Raw genomic sequence first — 18,805 nt, 5'->3', positions numbered from 1 at the left:
AGAGTTTCTCTTCATGTGGTAGATCTGCTGTCATTCTGTCTGTGATCACAATGAGCCTGTTGCAGAGTTTCTCTTCGTGTGGTAGATCTGCTGTCATTCTGTCTGTGATCACAATGAGCCTGTTGCAGAGTTTCTCTTCGTGTGGTAGATCTGCTGTCATTCTGTCTGTGATCACAATGAGCCTGTTGCAGAGAGTTTCTCTTCGTGTGGTAGATCTGCTGTCATTCTGTCTGTGATCACAATGAGCCTGTTGCAGAGTTTCTCTTCATGTGGTAGATCTGCTGTCATTCTGTCTGTGATCACAATGAGCCTGTTGCAGAGAGTTTCTCTTCATGTGGTAGATCTGCTGTCATTCTGTCTGTGATCACAATGAGCCTGTTGCAGAGTTTCTCTTCGTGTGGTAGATCTGCTGTCATTCTGTCTGTGATCACAATGAGCCTGTTGCAGAGTTTCTCTTCGTGTGGTAGATCTGCTGTCATTCTGTCTGTGATCACAATGAGCCTGTTGCAGAGTTTCTCTTCATGTGGTAGATCTGCTGTCATTCTGTCTGTGATCACAATGAGCCTGTTGCAGAGTTTCTCTTCATGTGGTAGATCTGCTGTCATTCTGTCTGTGATCACAATGAGCCTGTTGCAGAGTTTCTCTTCATGTGGTAGATCTGCTGTCATTCTGTCTGTGATCACAATGAGCCTGTTGCAGAGTTTCTCTTCATGTGGTAGATCTGCTGTCATTCTGTCTGTGATCACAATGAGCCTGTTGCAGAGTTTCTCTTCGTGTGGTAGATCTGCTGTCATTCTGTCTGTGATCACAATGAGCCTGTTGCAGAGTTTCTCTTCATGTGGTAGATCTGCTGTCATTCTGTCTGTGATCACAATGAGCCTGTTGCAGAGAGTTTCTCTTCGTGTGGTAGATCTGCTGTCATTCTGTCTGTGATCACAATGAGCCTGTTGCAGAGTTTCTCTTCATGTGGTAGATCTGCTGTCATTCTGTCTGTGATCACAATGAGCCTGTTGCAGAGAGTTTCTCTTCATGTGGTAGATCTGCTGTCATTCTGTCTGTGATCACAATGACACACTATATTTTTCTTGACAGAGGACGGCAATTTATGGGCTCATTGGTGTATGATAAAAAGGTATCCATTAAACGGCAAAAGTGTATTTCTTTATCTATTGAGTGAAGAAAGATGGCCAGAATCTATCTATCGAGAGAGAGAGAGAGAGAGAGAGAGAGAGACAGCAGAGAGAGAGAGAGACAGCAGAGAGAGAGAGAGAGAGAGAGAGAGAGAGACACAGCAGAGAGAGAGACACAGCAGAGAGAGAGACACGAGAGAGAGACACAGCAGAGAGAGAGACACGAGAGAGAGACACAGCAGAGAGAGACACAGCAGAGAGAGACACAGCAGAGAGACAGCGGAGAGAGAGACACAGCAGAGAGACAGCGGAGAGAGAGACACAGCAGAGAGAGAGACACAGCAGAGAGAGAGACACGAGAGAGAGACACAGCAGAGAGAGAGACACGAGAGAGAAACACGGCAGAGAGAGAGACACGGCAGAGAGAGAGACACAGCAGAGAGACAGCAGAGAGAGAGACACAGCAGAGAGACAACAGCAGAGAGAACAGCAGAGAGACAGCAGAGAGAGACAGCAGAGAGACAACAGCAGAGAGACAGCAGAGAGAGAGAGAGACAGCAGACAGAGAGAGAGACAGCAGAGAGAGACAGCAGACAGAGAGAGAGACAGCAGACACAGAGAGAGACAGCAGAGAGAGAGAGAGACAGCAGAGAGACAGGAGAGAGAGAGAGAGCAGCATGAGAGAGACAGCAGAGAGACAGGAGAGAGAGAGAGACAGCAGAGAGAGAGAGACAGTAGAGAGAGAGAGACAGCAGAGAGAGAGAGACAGCAGAGAGAGAGAGACAGCAGAGAGAGAGAGACAGCAGAGAGACACAGCAGAGAGACACATCAGAGAGAGAGAGACAGCAGAGAGAGAGACAGCAGAGAGACAACAGCAGAGAGACAGCAGAGAGAGAGCAGAGAGAGAGAGACAGAAGAGAGAGAGAGAGAGAGACAGCAGAGAGAGAGAGAGAGAGACAGCAGAGAGACAGCAGACAGAGAGAGAGACAGCAGAGAGATGACAACTGTTTTAGAACACAATTAAACTGTGAAACTTTAAAATTCAGAACCCATAAGTACAACAGCAAGCAGCTGACACTAATCAAAGAGTCCATAAACACAACTTCTGGCAAAATTGAGGAAGAGGAATTAGCGATACAAAAATGGCGACACTCTACAACATTAAATTGATGCAAACACAGAACAATGACAAAAAAATCATGATAAATTGAATGGATTTGAAAACGCTATAAAAAAGGACAATCCAAATCCATTGGACTCCAATTACTGACCAGGAGCTCTGTAAGAAACTACAGGCCCTGAAATTTTAAAAAGATCAAGCAGCCCTGATGGCATCCTAAATGAGCTGCTCAAACTCACTAGTGCAGAATAATTTCTATTGGCTATATTAAAACTGTTTAATTTGATCCTGAGTGTAGGTTATTTCCCTGACATCTGAAATCAAGGACTCATAACCCCAATCTTGAAGAACGGAGACAAATTTGACCCTAACAATTACAGAGGAATGTGTGTGAACAGTAACCTGGGGAAGGTTTTCTGTAGTATTATAAATGTAAGAGTTCTAAAGTTTCTAAACTTCCTTAATAAGCACAATGTCTTGAGTAAAAGACAAATTGGATTTATATCAAAACATCGCACGACTGATCATATTTATCCCCCACACACCCTGATAGATAAACATGTCCATCAGCATTTGATTATATTTGGCATACAGGACTGTTCTACAAAAGTTACTGAAAGTGGTGTAGGGGGTAAAACATATGACATAATTAAATCAATGTATACTGGCAATACATGAAGCATCAAAATTGGCAAGAAAATAACAGAATTCTTTAACCAGAGGCGGGGCCTTCGCCACGGTTGCAATCTGAGCCCTGCACTCTTCAATATTTACATCAACGAATTGGCCACTATTCTAGAAAATGCCTGCGTGTGTTAGTCTCCACAATTCAGAGGTTCAATGCCTGCTCTTTGCAGATGACCTGTGCCTACTGTCACCCACAGGACATGGCCTACAGCAGAGCCTGGACCTGCTAGAGCAGTACTGCCAGACCTGGGCCATGGCAGTAAACCACAAAAAGACTAAAATAATGATTTTCCAGAGAAGATCCAGATCTCAGGGAATTAGACCAAAGTTCTCAATTGGTACGAAATATATAGAGTACTGAACACACTACAATTACTTAGGTTTAAAAATAAGCTCAACTGGACACCTTAATGATGCAGTGAATGAACTGAGAGAGAAAGCACGCAGGGCATTCTACGCCATAAAGACATTATAATTCTAATTGAAAATACCTATTAAAATTAGTCTAAAACGAATTGAATGTGTCATTGAACCAACTGCACGATATGGCAGCGAGGTGTGGGGTCCACTTGCAAAACAAGATTTCACCCAATGGGATTTCACCCCATTGAAACCCTGCATGCAGAGTTCTGTAAGATTCTCCTATATGTCCAGAGGAAAACTACAAACAATGCATGCAGGGCAGAATTAGGCCAATATCCACTAATAATAAAAACTCAAAAAAGAGCAATTCAGTTTTGGAAACATCTAAAATACAGTGACCCCCTCTCATATCACTACCAAGCCCTGCAATGCCAAGAGCTGAACAAAGAAAAGAGTCCCCTCATCCAGCTGGTCCTGGTCCTGAGTTCACAAACCTGTTCTACTAACACACTGAAGCCTCAGGACTAGGACATCCAATCAATCAGAATAAACCAAAATTACAACACAGTCAAAACAAAACTATATTGCTTATTGGGAAACACAAGCACAAACACAAAGCAAAATGCAGTGCTATCTGGCCCTAAATCGACAGTACACTGTGGCTAACTATTTGACCATGGTAACTGATCAAAACCTTAGAAAAACCTTGACAAAGTACAGGCTCAGTGAGCACAGCCTTGCCATTGAGAAGGGTAGACACAGGAAAACCTGGCTCCCTGTAGAGGAAAGGCTGTGCAACCACTGCACGACAGCAGAACCTGAGACGGAGCTGCATTTCCTGACAAAATGTCAAAAATATAAAACAATTAGAGTTTTATTTCCCCAAATGTGAAACCTTTATTCAAGGTTTCAAAGACCTCTCTGATGAGAGTAGGCTACCCGTCCTGTTGGGGGAGGACGCAGAGAGCTGTGGGTTGGCAGCGCACTACATTGCTGCCTGCCATAAGATGACGGACAGTGTCTGACAGACCAACCAACCTGCACATGTCCTCTATGCTTATTGTTAAATATATGGTTACTTTGACCCTTGGTTATTGTTACTGTTGTCCCATTGACAATTTTGATTCTTATTATTAATATTGTAAACCTCCAAAGAAAGCCTTGGCAATATGTACATTGTTATGTCATGCCAATAAAGCCAATTGCATTTTGAGAGCGAGATCCATCGATAGTGTTTCTTGGAAGGAGCTTTATGTCTTAACTATCCTCACAGTGTGATGCTATAAAAGCACGGAATGGGAGGAGCTTTATGTCTTAACTATCCTCACAGTGTGATGCTATAAAAGCACGGAATGGGAGGAGCTTTAGAGAAAACAGAGGAAAGGTTCCTGTATAAACAATGTTTCTAATGAACTAACTTCTCACTATGGCTGAACATTGTGATGGTTGTAAACAAATGTAGTTAAATTCTTATTTTCAATGACGGCATAGGAACAGGGGCAGAATTACATTTTTTACCTTGTCAGCCCCGGGGTTTGCTAGTCCAACGCTCTAACCACTAGGCTACTACCTGAGAAAACCACTACCTGTCGCCCCATATAGTTCCAGGTCAGGATCTTCTCTGGTTTTAATTGGTCGATAAGAGTGTCACGGACAACCCTGACTGTGTTCCTGTTAGTATCCATCTACAGTATCTCTATATTTGTGACAATTTTTCCCAGGTTGTTGTCACGTGTTGCTTAGGACGTTCCCCCCCCCCGTAACTTCTGGCAAAACACCCAAACCCCCCAGGTGTCACAACCGCAACACACACTCACAAAGGATGTTTGGTTTAGCAGGAGACATGAATGACGCAGGATATACAAAGCTTCACCGGGGACTTATCAACAACCCTTTGACTCTTCATCTCCTCCGTTCTACTAATTCACCCCTCTCTCTCCTCGCTGGTTTCTTTCATTCTGTACGTATCATGTTACCCAGGGAGACAGAGGTGGTGTCCAAGCAGAACTCGCCACCTAGTGGCCAGCATCAGGAACTGTATGACACGTTTTTTTTTTTAATCGAAGGCTGGTTTAAAAAAGGTGATGGAACAATAAAGTTGATTCAATTTCAAATACCCCTCTTGCTACATTCGATATTTCCACTAGAGTGACATTCACCACAAGAGGGTCTAGTGAATGAACCGAAGAACCTGACAGGACCAATGGTTTCCGTGGTGATGACACTTCTTGGTCTCCTCCTGAATTTTAAGCATATTTTAAAAAGCACCTCTCACAGCGTAAATATGAAGAAGATGAAACATTTTTAAAAGTGCCAAAATGCTGTTCGGAACGCATCAATAGATAAGCTGGTGTCTGCTAGACAAAAAAAAAAAGAGGAATAAATAAAATAAATTGATGCTTATTTTAACAATGAAAGGGCTTTCTCTGAATTACACTGAACAAAAATATAAAAACGCAACATGCAAAAATGTCAAAGATTTCTCTGAGTTAAAGTTCATATCAGGAAATCGGTCAAATTAAAATAAATTCATTCAGACCTAATCTATGGGATTTCACATGACTGGGAATCCAGATATGCATCAGTTGGTCACAAAAGTTAGGGGGCGTGGATCAGAAAACCAGTCAGTATCTGGTGTGAATAACATGCACCGCGACACATCTCCTTTGCACACAGTTGATCAAGCTGTTGATTGTGGCCTGTGGAATGTTCCTTGCGGGAACATGGTATCGTACACATGGATCCAGAACATTCTAAACATGCTCAACGGGTGAGCAGCTTCCAGGAATTTAAATGGCATGACAATGGGCCTCAGGATCGCTTCAAGGTATCTCTGTGCATTCAAATTTCTAAAATCGACAAAAAATGCAATTGTGTTTGTTGTCCGTAGCATATCCCTTCCCAGATCATGTCTACCCATCTGCCCGGTACAGTTGAAAGAAAAGAAACTGGGATTCATCCGTGAAGAGAACATTTCTCTAGCGTGCCAGTGGCCTATCAAAAGGTGAGCATTCGCCCACTGAAGTCGGTTACGACACCGAACTGCAGTCAGGTCAAGACAACGATGAAGACAACGAGCACGAAGATGAGCTTCCCCGAGACGGTTTCTGACAGTGAGCTGGATGTGGAGGTGCTGGGCTCAAGTGGTTTCACGTCAGTGGCGGTCGGTGCCATTTAAGATGAGGGAAGACGCACATTTCTTTTCATGAACATGGTCTTACTTCTATTACAGCATATTGGATGACTGTCATTCATATTCTATTCACCCAGTTCAATGTAACATCGATAGGTTTAGGCTACTACATGATACTAGAATGTTCCCTATACCCATCATGAGGTTGCTACAACCTAGCCTATGAATGAAAGATTACAACGTACAGTACCAGTCAAAAGTTTGGACACACCTACCCTTCCAAGAGTTTTTCTTTATTTCTACATTGTAGAATAATAGTGAAGACATCAAAACTAGGAAATAACACATATGGAATCATGTAGTAACCCCAAAAAAGTGTTAAACGAATCAATATGTATTTTATATTTGAGATTCTTCAAAGTAGCCACCCTTTTCCTTGATGACAGCTTTACACACTCTTGGCATTCTCTCAACCAGCTTCATGAGGTGATCACCTGGAATGCATTTCAATTAACAGGTGGGCCTTGTTAAAAAGTTAATTTGTGGAATTTCTTTCCTTCTTAATGCGTGAGCCAATCAGTTGTGCTGAGTTCAATTATAATCCACATTTCCTGTTGCCGCAGGATTCTTTTCATGCTTTAGCTAACAGGCTCAAATTAAAGTTCTGTATGTAGCCTAGCAGACATTTAACATATGGAAAATGTAATTAAAATTACATAATGAAGTCACCTTAATGAGAAGGACTGGACAGCAACGAACAACAGACTGGCTGTTTAATCTGAATGAAGAAGACAAAGAAAGACAGCAAAATAGCCTCCATTAGCCGTGCTAGCTAGTTGGCTAACTTAGCTGGCTAGCGTAGCCATCTTCTTCACATGGATGTGACGCAGTCAAGACAGGCACTACCAGATGGTATGATAGAGAACCTACGGCAGCAACTAGTTTGTCTAACTAGCATGAGTATACCTACTCCCTCCCTCCACACACGCCAGCCCTTCCCCGCCCTGTTGCACAGCATAGCAGCACCGTCTCTGCCAATTCGCGCAGAAAACAAGATTATTTCCCCCCCACACAAAACGATATTATTCAAATAGTGAAATTAAATGTTTTAAAAATGCACATCCATATTGTGTGTGATGCGCAGGTTGACTCATAACCCACAGTCGCCGTGGTGATATCCGCAGGGTAGGTGGGTTTAGGGGTCATTAAATAGTGTGGAAGAAGGGCGGGCGGGTTGAATAAAGAGAAAAACAATTCCTTAACAAATCCATAAATGTATCATTCTTGGTTAAATTTATATCTATAAAGCTACGTTAAGGTTTTTTTCCTTCATTATTTAACGCTATCTGACATTATTGCGTAAGCCTAAGCTTTAGGGCCTAACTGTACGTGGACCAAATAGCCTACACACCAAAAAAAGCTTTTGAGAACGGGCAGGAAAAGTTAAGATCGATCCACTGAGACAATATCAGAGTTTAAATTCAATAAGAGAAAAGCTGTGAAATGGAGAGATGAAAATAAAGAGAAAGGAGGGACAGAAAAGTAATGTTTGGAAAACATTAGGCGAGGTTGTCGTGCCGGCTGTGTTGTGATGATTGTGAGGCGCCGTACAAATTAAGACCGTCACAAGACACGGGGGACGTCAAATAGGACTACTGCACATCAAAAGGGAACTGTAGCATACTGTTCAGATGGGTTAAATGGAAACTGAAACCTGGACACTGACTGTAGGTCTGGAACCTCTCACATGCATCCAAGCCGAACTGAAATCTGATCAGAAACATGTTGGGTCGTTTTTTCTTCTTCTCCCCCTCACAGCTTTCCATTTCCTTTACAACCGATCGAACTGATGTCATTTGGACATTTTGCACAGAAAATCTTTTCAAAATGTTTCTCCCCGAGTCCCTAAACATCTTTGCAGATATGACCGAGAATAATTTAGTTGACATGGGTAAAGTTACACATTTCATTCTATTAGTTATGACATTGTGGTGAACCAAACTTTATTCAGTCTTCTAGGGCAACATATGACAAAACGGAAAGTTGCCTGTATCTAATTATAGACCAGTTGACTATCAAACAGCCAATCAAAATGTCAGAAATTATAAAAAAAGAAAAATATCAAAATGAGACAAAAAAAAATGTCATCTCAAATCTGTTCTATGCCGCCTGCAACAGGAACTATTTTCAGCGCAGGCATCACCAACAGTTTCTGGTCGGAGTACCTCCTGAGCGCGTATTAATCCTGCTGTAGAATTAATTGCGGCCAGGTCGAACGACTAGTCACTCTGAAAAAGAAAAACGAATCATGCTCTCGAGTCGTCCAAAAAGAAAGAATGGTTGGCAAACTGCACCTCACTGGGACCCGGCTCAACAAGCAATGAGCTGACTCCCCCCCCCCCCCCCGCACCTCACTAGGACCCGGCTCAGCAAGCAATGAGCTGACTCCCCCCCCCCCCCCCCCCTGCACCTCACTAGGACCCGGCTCAGCAAGCAATGAGCTGACTCCCCCCCCCCCCCCCCACCTCACTAGGACCCGGCTCAGCAAGCAATGAGCTGACTTCCCCCCCCCCCCACCCCACTAGGACCCGGCTCAGCAAGCAATGAGCTGACTCCTCCCCCCCTACACCTCACTAGGACCCGGCTCAGCAAGCAATGAGCTGACTCCTCCCCCCCCCTACACCTCACTAGGACCCGGCTCAGCAAGCAATGAGCTGACTCCTCCCCCCCCCCCCCCCCTGCACCTCACTAGGACCCGGCTCAGCAAGCAATGAGCTGACTCCCCCCCACCCCCCCCCACCTCACTAGGACCTGGCTCAGCAAGCAATGAGCTGACTCCTCCCCCCCCCCCCCACCTCACTAGGACCCGGCTCAGCAAGCAATGAGCTGACTCCTCCCCCCCCCCCCCCCCTGCACCTCACTAGGACCCGGCTCAGCAAGCAATGAGCTGACTCCCCCCCCACCCCCCCCCCACCTCACTAGGACCCGGCTCAGCAAGCAATGAGCTGACTCCCCCCCACCCCCCACACCTCACAAGGACCCGGCTCAGCAAACAATGAGCTGACTCCCCCCCCCCCCCTGCACCTCACTAGGACCCGGCTCAGCAAGCAATGAGCTGACTCCCCCCCACCCCCCACAAGGACCCGGCTCAGCAAACAATGAGCTGACTCCCCCCCCCCCCCCTGCACCTCACTAGGACCCGGCTCAGCAAACAATGAGCTGACTCCTCCTCCCCCCCCCCCTGCACCTCACTAGGACCCGGCCCAGCAAACAATGAGCTGACTCCCCTCCCGAAACAGTTTTCAACAGAATAAAAAAACCTACATCCCAGTTTCCTTCAACCATACTGTTGAATGATCAAGAAAGATCCTTTTGACTCTGGACTGCGCTGGGACACATCTGTTAGAGTTGGGAGTTGGGACCTAAGGACTTTAATTGTTTCTGAAAGTTGTTGATGTGACAATAAATGATTATTATTATAACACAGTGGCCACGCTGACAAAATGAATTCTTAGTTTCTAGAAACCAAGATGTGCTCATTCCGCCGAGGGAGAGATTCTTCTCTTGGCTTCAGCACAACAATGTTCCAGAAGTTTGTAGATCTGCATACCAAATGGCACCCTATTCCCTAAATAGTGCACTACTTTTGACCAGGGCGTATAGAGGTAGTAGTGCACTATTTTTGACCAGGGCCCATAGGGGTAGTAGTGCACTACTTTTGACCAGGGCGTATAGGGGTAGTAGTGCACTACTTTTGACCAGGGCCTATAGGGGTAGTAGTGCACTACTTTTGACCAGGGCGTATAGGGGTAGTAGTGCACTACTTTTGACCAGGGTCCATAGGGTAGTAGTGCACTACTTTTGACCAGGGTCCATAGGGTAGTAGCGCACTACTTTTGACCAGGGTCCATAGGGTAGTAGCGCACTACTTTTGACCAGGGCGTATAGGGGTAGTAGCGCACTACTTTTGACCAGGGCGTATAGGGGTAGTAGCGCACTACTTTTGACCAGGGCGTATAGGGGTAGTAGCGCACTACTTTTGACCAGGGCGTATAGGGGTAGTAGCGCACTACTTTTGACCAGGGCGTATAGGGGTAGTAGCGCACTACTTTTGACCAGGGCGTATAGGGGTAGTAGCGCACTACTTTTGACCAGGGCGTATAGGGGTAGTAGCGCACTACTTTTGACCAGGGCGTATAGGGGTAGTAGCGCACTACTTTTGACCAGGGCGTATAGGGGTAGTAGCGCACTACTTTTGACCAGGGCGTATAGGGGTAGTAGCGCACTACTTTTGACCAGGGCGTATAGGGGTAGTAGCGCACTACTTTTGACCAGGGCGTATAGGGGTAGTAGCGCACTACTTTTGATCAGGGCGTATAGGGGTAGTAGCGCACTACTTTTGACCAGGGCGTATAGGGGTAGTAGCGCACTACTTTTGACCAGGGCGTATAGGGGTAGTAGTGCACTACTTTTGACCAGGGCGTATAGGGGTAGTAGCGCACTACTTTTGACCAGGGCGTATAGGGGTAGTAGCGCACTACTTTTGACCAGGGCGTATAGGGGTAGTAGTGCACTACTTTTGACCAGGGCGTATAGGGGTAGTAGCGCACTACTTTTGACCAGGGCCCATAGGGGTAGTGGTACACTACCTAAAGATCTTGTTTTCTGAACGATCAACAGTACAGAGTCAGAGAAAACCAAGTCATATCTTCCAAGGAACTAATCCGACGTGTGGATGAGGTGGCCTGTATGGTCTGACGGTTAGAGCCGCAGACCACGGCATATACACCAGGGGAGGACGGCTCAGGGGAGGCTGCTCAGGGGAGGCTGCTCAGGGGAGGCTGCTCAGGGGAGGCTGCTCAGGGGAGGCTGCCCAGGGGAGGCTGCTCAGGGGAGGCTGCTCAGGGGAGGCTGCTCAGGGGAGGACGGCTCAGGGGAGGACGGCTCAGGGGAGGCTGCTCAGGGGAGGACGGCTCAGGGGAGGACGGCTCAGGGGACGCTGCTCAGGGGAGGCTGCTCAGGGGAGGACGGCTCAGGGGAGGACGGCTCAGGGGACGCTGCTCAGGGGAGGACGGCTCAGGGGAGGACGGCTCAGGGGAGGACGGCTCAGGGGAGGCTGCTCAGGGGAGGACGGCTCAGGGGAGGACGGCTCAGGGGACGCTGCTCAGGGGAGGACGGCTCATAACAATGGCTGGAACAGAGCGAATGGAAAGATTGTGTTTGATACCATTCCACTATATTCCGCTCCAGCCATAAGCACGAGTGTGTCCTCCCAAATTAAGGTAGAACCAACCTCCTGTGATATATAACAGTTGGAATCTGACCCAGTGCCCTTTGACTTGAACTCTCTCCTATCTAACTCAAATAAATAAATATTTATTTTATTTTTATATATATAAAATGAAATGAAAATATGAGGATACTAACCTTTGACCTTAGCGATGACGGTGCCAGCGGCCCTGAGGATGTCTACAGAGTTGAGGGTCTGGTGTTTGCCGATGACAGACTTGAGTACACGCAGCAGCTCTCCCAGCCTCTCCTGTAGCCGCTGAGGGAGAGCATCACGGGACTCTGGAAGAGGAGGACAAAGAGACCTGTCAAGTAAAAGCTTTTTAACAGAATAGAGACGATAACTTTTCATTTACGTAGTTGTCGTAGCCGTCCTGGCTTTCGGGGGGGAAAGATGAGAAAGAGAAACAGAGTAGAGTATTGACATCAATTAAAACATAGGAAAGAGATTTTGAATTTGAAACAATAATGATCCCACCACTAACACTGGCAGCTGCATCATTCAAGGCCATAGAAGAAGCCATTGTTCCCCACTGAGATCCCTATAGGACGTGATCACCATCAGCCAGTTAGGACAAGTACTGTGTTCACGTGTCCGGGAGAGGGGGGGGGGGGGGGGTGATCAGAGGAAAAACTTCACGAGCGTTCACGTGTCCGGGAGGGGGGGGTGATCAGAGGAACGGCTTGTTTACTTCAGAGAAATGACTTCACGCGCGTTCACGCGCTCGGTAAGAAACACAAGAACCATTCTCACCATTGACAGTTGAAATCGCAGCCACCTTTGTTGCTATTTTCAGTGGTACGTGACGTCAAGAGTTCAGCATGTGGGAAAGATCGGGGGTCCAGAGATTGTACCAGAGTTTCCAAGTTGAGAGTGTCGTTCGCGTGCATTTTTCTCCCAGTAAGAAGTTCATGTTTACGAGTTCCAGACATGACGTGAGAGCGGCATAAGTGCTTTAGAGTGAATTACAGTTTGAATTTTTGACAAGACTAGAAAAAGGTGTTAAGCTTGGAATTTTGGCAGTTTGGAATTTTACCACAATAGACTCTAGGCTACATAGCAACCATGTACAATCTGATGTACAATCTGCAAGTTAAATCAGAACTATGACGGGTTACATTGTGACTCTCATTGTGTTAGTGTTTACTGACACCCACATACGAGACAGCAATAACGTAGTTAGTATGTCATTAGATGCAGGCATCTGTCATGTTTCTGTCTCTGTACTGGGGTTGTGTAATACAGGAAACTACAGCAGTCGTGGTATAGAGAAGCTGCAAGGTCCGTTTGTGATGCAACTGTCCTGTTCCACTTTAGTCGAAAAGTTTTTTTAAAAATGGCTTTGTTTTGTTTTAAATGAAAGAAACGTAAAACAATCTCGCTGTACAGAGCAACAAGTGACGATTAAGTTCAGTAACGATTGTCCTCATTTGTGCCAATCAGGTGATAGGCTAGTACTTATACAGACAAAGGGTAGGCTATTCCATCTTTCACTATGAACAGTATGACAGATCTCCCGAGTTATCCTTTCATTATGAACAGTATGACAGATCTCCTCTGAGTTATCCTTTCACTATGAACAGTATGACAGATCTCCCGAGTTATCCTTTCATTATGAACAGTATGACAGATCTCCTCTGAATTATCCTTTCACTATGAACAGATCTCCTCTGAATTATCCTTTCACTATGAACAGTAGGACAGATCTCCCGAGTTATCCTTTCATTATGAACAGTATGACAGATCTCCTCTGAATTATCCTTTCACTATGAACAGATCTCCTCTGAATTATCCTTTCACTATGAACAGTATGACAGATCTCCTCTGAATTATCCTTTCACTATGAACAGTATTAAGGATCACCCCTGAGTTATCCTTTCACTATGAACAGTATGACAGATCTCCTCTGAATTTGAACAGGGTTGTTGACAGCTGCCCAGTGGGCAGAAACAACTGAAAGGGGATGTTTCCTTGTCTCTGTGTGGAGTAAATCAGCAGTGGGTCTTGACCTGCGTCCCAAATAGCACCCTATACCCTATATAGTGCACTAGTTTTGACCAGACTCCATTGGGATCTGTTCAAAACCACTATGGAGCGAATAGGGTTTGGGACAAGCCCTATAGCTTGGTAAGAGGAGTAATGAGTAGTAGCCTAGTTCTATAGTAATCTGTTGTGGGTCTAGGGATTGGCACCAGACAGTAGGTGAGTTCATGTCTGAGAGAATCACCCACTGTTTAGGACTGACTGACGATATGATACAGTGCCTTGCAAAAGTATTCACCCCCCCTTGGTGTTTTTCCTATTTTGTTGTATTACAACCTGTCATTTAAATTGATTATTATTTGGATTTCATGTAATAGACATACACAATCTAAGTGGCACATGATCCCAGTATATATATATATATATATATATTGGTTCTGAAAAGCCCCAGAGTCTACAACACCACTAAGCAAGGGGAACCACCAAGCAAGCAGCACCATGAAGACCAAGGAACTCTCCAAACAGGTCAGGGACAAAGTTGTGGAGAAGTACAGATCAGGGTTTTATTATTATTTTTAAATATCCAAAACTTTGAACATCCTACAGAGCACCATTAAATTCATTATTAAAAAATGGAAAGAATATGGTACCACAACAAACCTGCCAAGAGAGGGCCGCCCACCAAACTCACGGACCAGGCAAGGAGGGCATTAATCAGAGAGGCAACAAAGAGACCAAAGATAACCCTGGAGGTGCTGCAAAGCTCCACAGCGGAGATTGGAGTATCTGTACATAGGACCACTTTAAGCCGTACACTCCAAAGAGCTGGGCTTTACGGAAGAGGGGCCAGAAAAAGTCATTGCTTAAAGAAAAAAAAAATAAGCAAACACATTTAGTGTTAACCAATAGGAATGTGGGAGACTCCCTCAACATACGGAAGGTACTCTGGTCAGATGAAACTAAAATTGAGCCTTTTGGACATCAGTCAGTTAAGAACAAATTCTTATTTACAATGACGGCCTACACCGGCCAAACCCGGACGACGCTGGGCCAATTGTGCACCGCCCTATGGGACTCCCAATCACATCCGGTTGTGATACAGCCTGGAATCAAACCAGGGTCTGTAGTGAAGCCTCTAGCACTGAGATGCAGTGTCTTAGACCGCTGCGCCACTCTGGAGCCCTGTACTAAGCCCATTGTAGCTAGAGGTAGGCCTATCAATTCTTACAACATGATACAGAAGGAGCCCCGCCCCCTCTCACACCAAGCCCCGCCCCCCTGTCACTCATGGAGAGAGCAGTTTCTCAACCACGTGAGTCAAGAGAACTTTCTTGCCGTTCCCTCTGCATGGTCAGATGGATGCAGAGATGTTTGTGACAAGGCTTTCCACAAGCCTTCTAGGGTTACACTATTAGTTTGTATCCTACTGTCTGCTAGTTTGTCTTTTCTTAGCAAGTTGTTGTTAGAAATAAATTGTGTTAGCCGCTAATGCTAATCAATCGTTAGTTAGCTGCAAACGTAGCTAGCTAGCGAATACAGCCTGGTACCAGTGCTGGTGTAGACCTAGATAAGCACGTTGTTTGTGCAACGGTATCTTCTAAATCAGAGAGGAATAGGTGAAGAATGAATATGTTAGCAAGCTATATGGAGGTAAGAAAACAAAGTAACATTAATTAGGTTCACCAGGAAACATGACCAACACTTTGGTTCCTACCCTGTCAATAACTCCTCCCTGGCTTATTAATTCATTGTCATGTCAAACAACAATGTATTCAAGGTGCTGCACACGATATTCCAATTATAGAATTAAAATAATCATTCTATTTCCAATATTCCAACAGTTCACCAAATAACTAGCCTTAGATTTGTGCCCATATTATGGAGCTCTGTGTGACACAGTGTGGAAATTATGATAAGTGCAGAAATGTATAAATAATTTTTGTTTGGAGTTGGATTGAAACAGTATAAAACATTGAGAATGGAAAAAGTCCCATTGAAATCACTTATACTTTATGTGTTGCCTCTAGATCATCAAGCATATTTATAACTTTTATTATTAAAAAACAAAATACCATCAAAAATATAGTGATATGATATTTTGGCCCTAAATTGCACGAAAAAAATGGTTTTCAAAGCAACTACTGCTATTCTAGCAACATAGAGGAGAGTCACAGCTTTCTGGGAGTATATCGTTTATTTATCACCTCCTCAATATTGAGTTCACGGCACCACTTTACAACCGGAGTAGGCTATGTAGTATTGTTTTGATGCGACCGCGGAGCAGAGCGTGACAATTTGTGGAAAGTTTTTGTGGGACATTACATTTACTGATAGAATAATCAATTAACCTACATGGCTATATAGCAACCTATATTATATTTAAAGTGAATCTAGATAAGTGTTTTGAAGTTCCCACTTCCTCAGGTGGTGAATAATATAGCCTAGGCCAATATGCAAATATGTTGGCACATTAATCTCTGAAGAGCAAAAATGTATCTGATCATTCTGGATCATATTTTGACAGGTTGCACATCAAAATATTAATAATTCCCTGGATATTAGATGAAATAGCTTGTCTAGAGCCCTGCACTAATGAAAGGTAAGAACATGTATTGTTGTATTTAATCATTATCGTGCTAAATTGTTATATTTATCGCAATGTGACGATTTGGACCTGAGTCTGTGGAATCACTGACCCAGCGGACAGAACAAGGGGATAGATGAGAGAGCTAAGCTAACGTTGTACCAGCACAGAGGTTGTCGACCCTCTTCAAGAGCTGACACTCAACTGGTTAGCTAGCCTGACTGGAACAAGCTTTTGTTATAACTTTTGTTATACAGACAGACAGAAAACACAAACATTAGTTATTCTGTGAAACCTTGACATGAGGTAATGTTACTGTAGTTAGCCTAAAAACCATGATAACCAACCAACCAACCAATCACCCTGCCACACACTAAGTACTAGTACTGTAACTTCCTTTCTGGTCTCACCTATAGGTTGCTATTTGGTTCAAAGTAGTGCACTAAGTAGGGAATAGGGGGCCATTTGGCACTGACTCACCTTTAGAGTGGCAGGTTTCTTTAAGGCTGAGCAGTACGTCTGCGAACCTCCGCACGTCGTTCAACAGCTGCATGACGTAGTCCGGATCCACCCCAGGCGCGCCTACCACGGTGAACCCCAGTCCCATACTCCCCTGAGGGTTAGTAGTCCTGGAGCTTCGGCCCATGTCCCAGGTCTTTGTTGACCCAGCCGACGGTGACCCTGTGTTGGGGTTGGAGAGGCGAGACAGGCCCTGGGTAGAGCTGGAGCGATGCTGTTTGTTCTGTTTAGTATTATTCTCTCCTCCTCCTCCAGTGTCACTGCTCTTCCGTAACATCCCAACGGGTCACTGCCACTGGTTCTATAGCACGATGAAACTACCTAGAATATTTTACAGGCCACTGGGCTGTGTTACACCCCATGTGGGTGGTCCAGACCGGTCCCGGATTGGGGCACTGAAAAAAAACAGAGGCTGTGTCCTTTTATTTGTTTGTTTTACTACATTTCAAATGTTATTTGCCTTTCTTTTCCTTTTCTATCATATCACATGTTTGTTTTGTGTGTAAATAGATTTATAGATAACTTCTAATTGGAGAAGATTAAGCTTGTATTAATAACATTAAGACAAATACCTAGCCAATTTACCAGGGTTGGGTAGGTTACTTTCTACACGTAATCTGTTAGTTACTAGTAACTTGTCCAAAATTGTAATCAGTAACGTAACCTTTGTATTACCCAAACTCAGTAAATGTAATCTGATTATTTTCAGTTACTTTCCCCTTAAGAGACATTAGAAGACAAAAAGAATGATCCATCAAACGCATTTGGTGTGTCATCATAGTAGTCTTTCGGTCACATTCGCTCAGGTGGAACAAACTTAAAACATGCCTCTTTTTTCAATGCTGAATTGAAGGTCATTATGAAAACTTAAGGTGTCATAATGTATTTTTTTTTTCCAGCAAGCATCCTTTCTGAATTTAAAAGTCATCCAAAGAGTAATTATCTAGTTTTAGTTTTCCAAAAGTATCTGTAATCTGATTACAATGATTTTGCTGGTAACGTAACTGATTACAGTTAGTTCTTTGTAATCAGATTACATGTAATCGGTTACTCCCCAACCCTGGTAATTACAGTGCAGTTCGTAAACATGTTACATTGTTCTTACAACTGTTCATGTTACACCTGTAGCGTTAAATGCATTTGTTTTTAAGGCGACTGTAAAAACAAACGACACCCGACAAAATAGACTACATTTTTTTTTTTTTTAAGAAACAGCTGCTCCTAACGTCAGCAGCCACTCAACGTCAATTTCTTTGTGGAATTAAAAGTAAATGATAAAACTTTAAACCAAATTACATTATCCAAAATGCAATTCATATAATTGTGGCTAACGTTAGCTAGTTAGCTTGAGTTTTGAACAAATCTTGACGTAGGCTAACGGGCATCACAAACACTAACGTTAGCTAGCTCGAATCGTGCGCTAGCCAGTAACGTTAGCCTTTCTTCTTGCTATCAAAAACAACATAAACTCACCTGACTTGTACTTCAATGGCATTGCAACCAAAATTCTCAATAAACGTTTTTCTTCATAAAATCCGCTCTCCCCCCCAAAAATGAGAAAAGTCACATCTTTCGGGAGAAGAATAGCTTCGGTCGTGTGTGTTTAGCAATGTGTTTTGAGCTACGCTACGTGTGAATCTCTGCGTTCACAACTCTCCGTTTACAAGTCCAGCTTCAATCATGTGACTTTGAAAACTACTATTTCACTGGAAGACAGAAGCACAGATGACAAACGCTTCTTCTACCAACGCTTTTATCTACTGTGCTTCTAGTCTTCAACTCTGAAATATTTTTATTTTACACCGTGAACCGCCAGGTGATGCTACTTAAACAACTTAAGAACAAATTCTTATTTTCAATGACGGCCTATGAACAGTGGGTTAACTGCCTTGTTCAGGGGCAGAACGACAGATGTTTACCTTGTCAGCTCGGGGATTCGAACTAGCAACCTTTCGGTTACTAGCCCAACGCTCTAACCACTAGGCTACCCTGCCGC

At 44.3% G+C, this 18,805-nt stretch overlaps 1 protein-coding gene across 3 annotated transcripts in view; it reads right to left on the bottom strand.

Annotated features, from left to right (window-relative positions):
- The window catches only part of LOC139560286 (rho GTPase-activating protein 29-like), a 77,463-nt gene extending 58,658 nt beyond the window's left edge, over window positions 1–18,805 (bottom strand). For 2 of the 3 annotated variants that reach the window (XM_071376924.1, XM_071376927.1), the window contains exons 1-3: window positions 18,283–18,805; window positions 16,771–17,204; window positions 11,861–12,004 (exon numbers count right to left, since the gene is read on the bottom strand). In XM_071376924.1, the coding sequence (XP_071233025.1) occupies window positions 11,861–12,004; window positions 16,771–17,086 (460 nt within the window). In that variant the 5' untranslated portion in view covers window positions 17,087–17,204; window positions 18,283–18,805. Of the gene's footprint in view, window positions 1–11,860; window positions 12,005–16,770; window positions 17,222–18,282 lie in introns of all 3 variants that reach the window. The other variant, XM_071376926.1, reaches the window with a different exon arrangement.

Source organism: Salvelinus alpinus, chromosome 30 (assembly GCF_045679555.1).
Source record: "Salvelinus alpinus chromosome 30, SLU_Salpinus.1, whole genome shotgun sequence".
Taxonomy (NCBI): domain Eukaryota; kingdom Metazoa; phylum Chordata; class Actinopteri; order Salmoniformes; family Salmonidae; genus Salvelinus; species Salvelinus alpinus.
The sequence above is the reverse complement of the archived record's forward strand: the minus strand, read 5'-3'. Positions and strand labels throughout refer to the sequence as shown.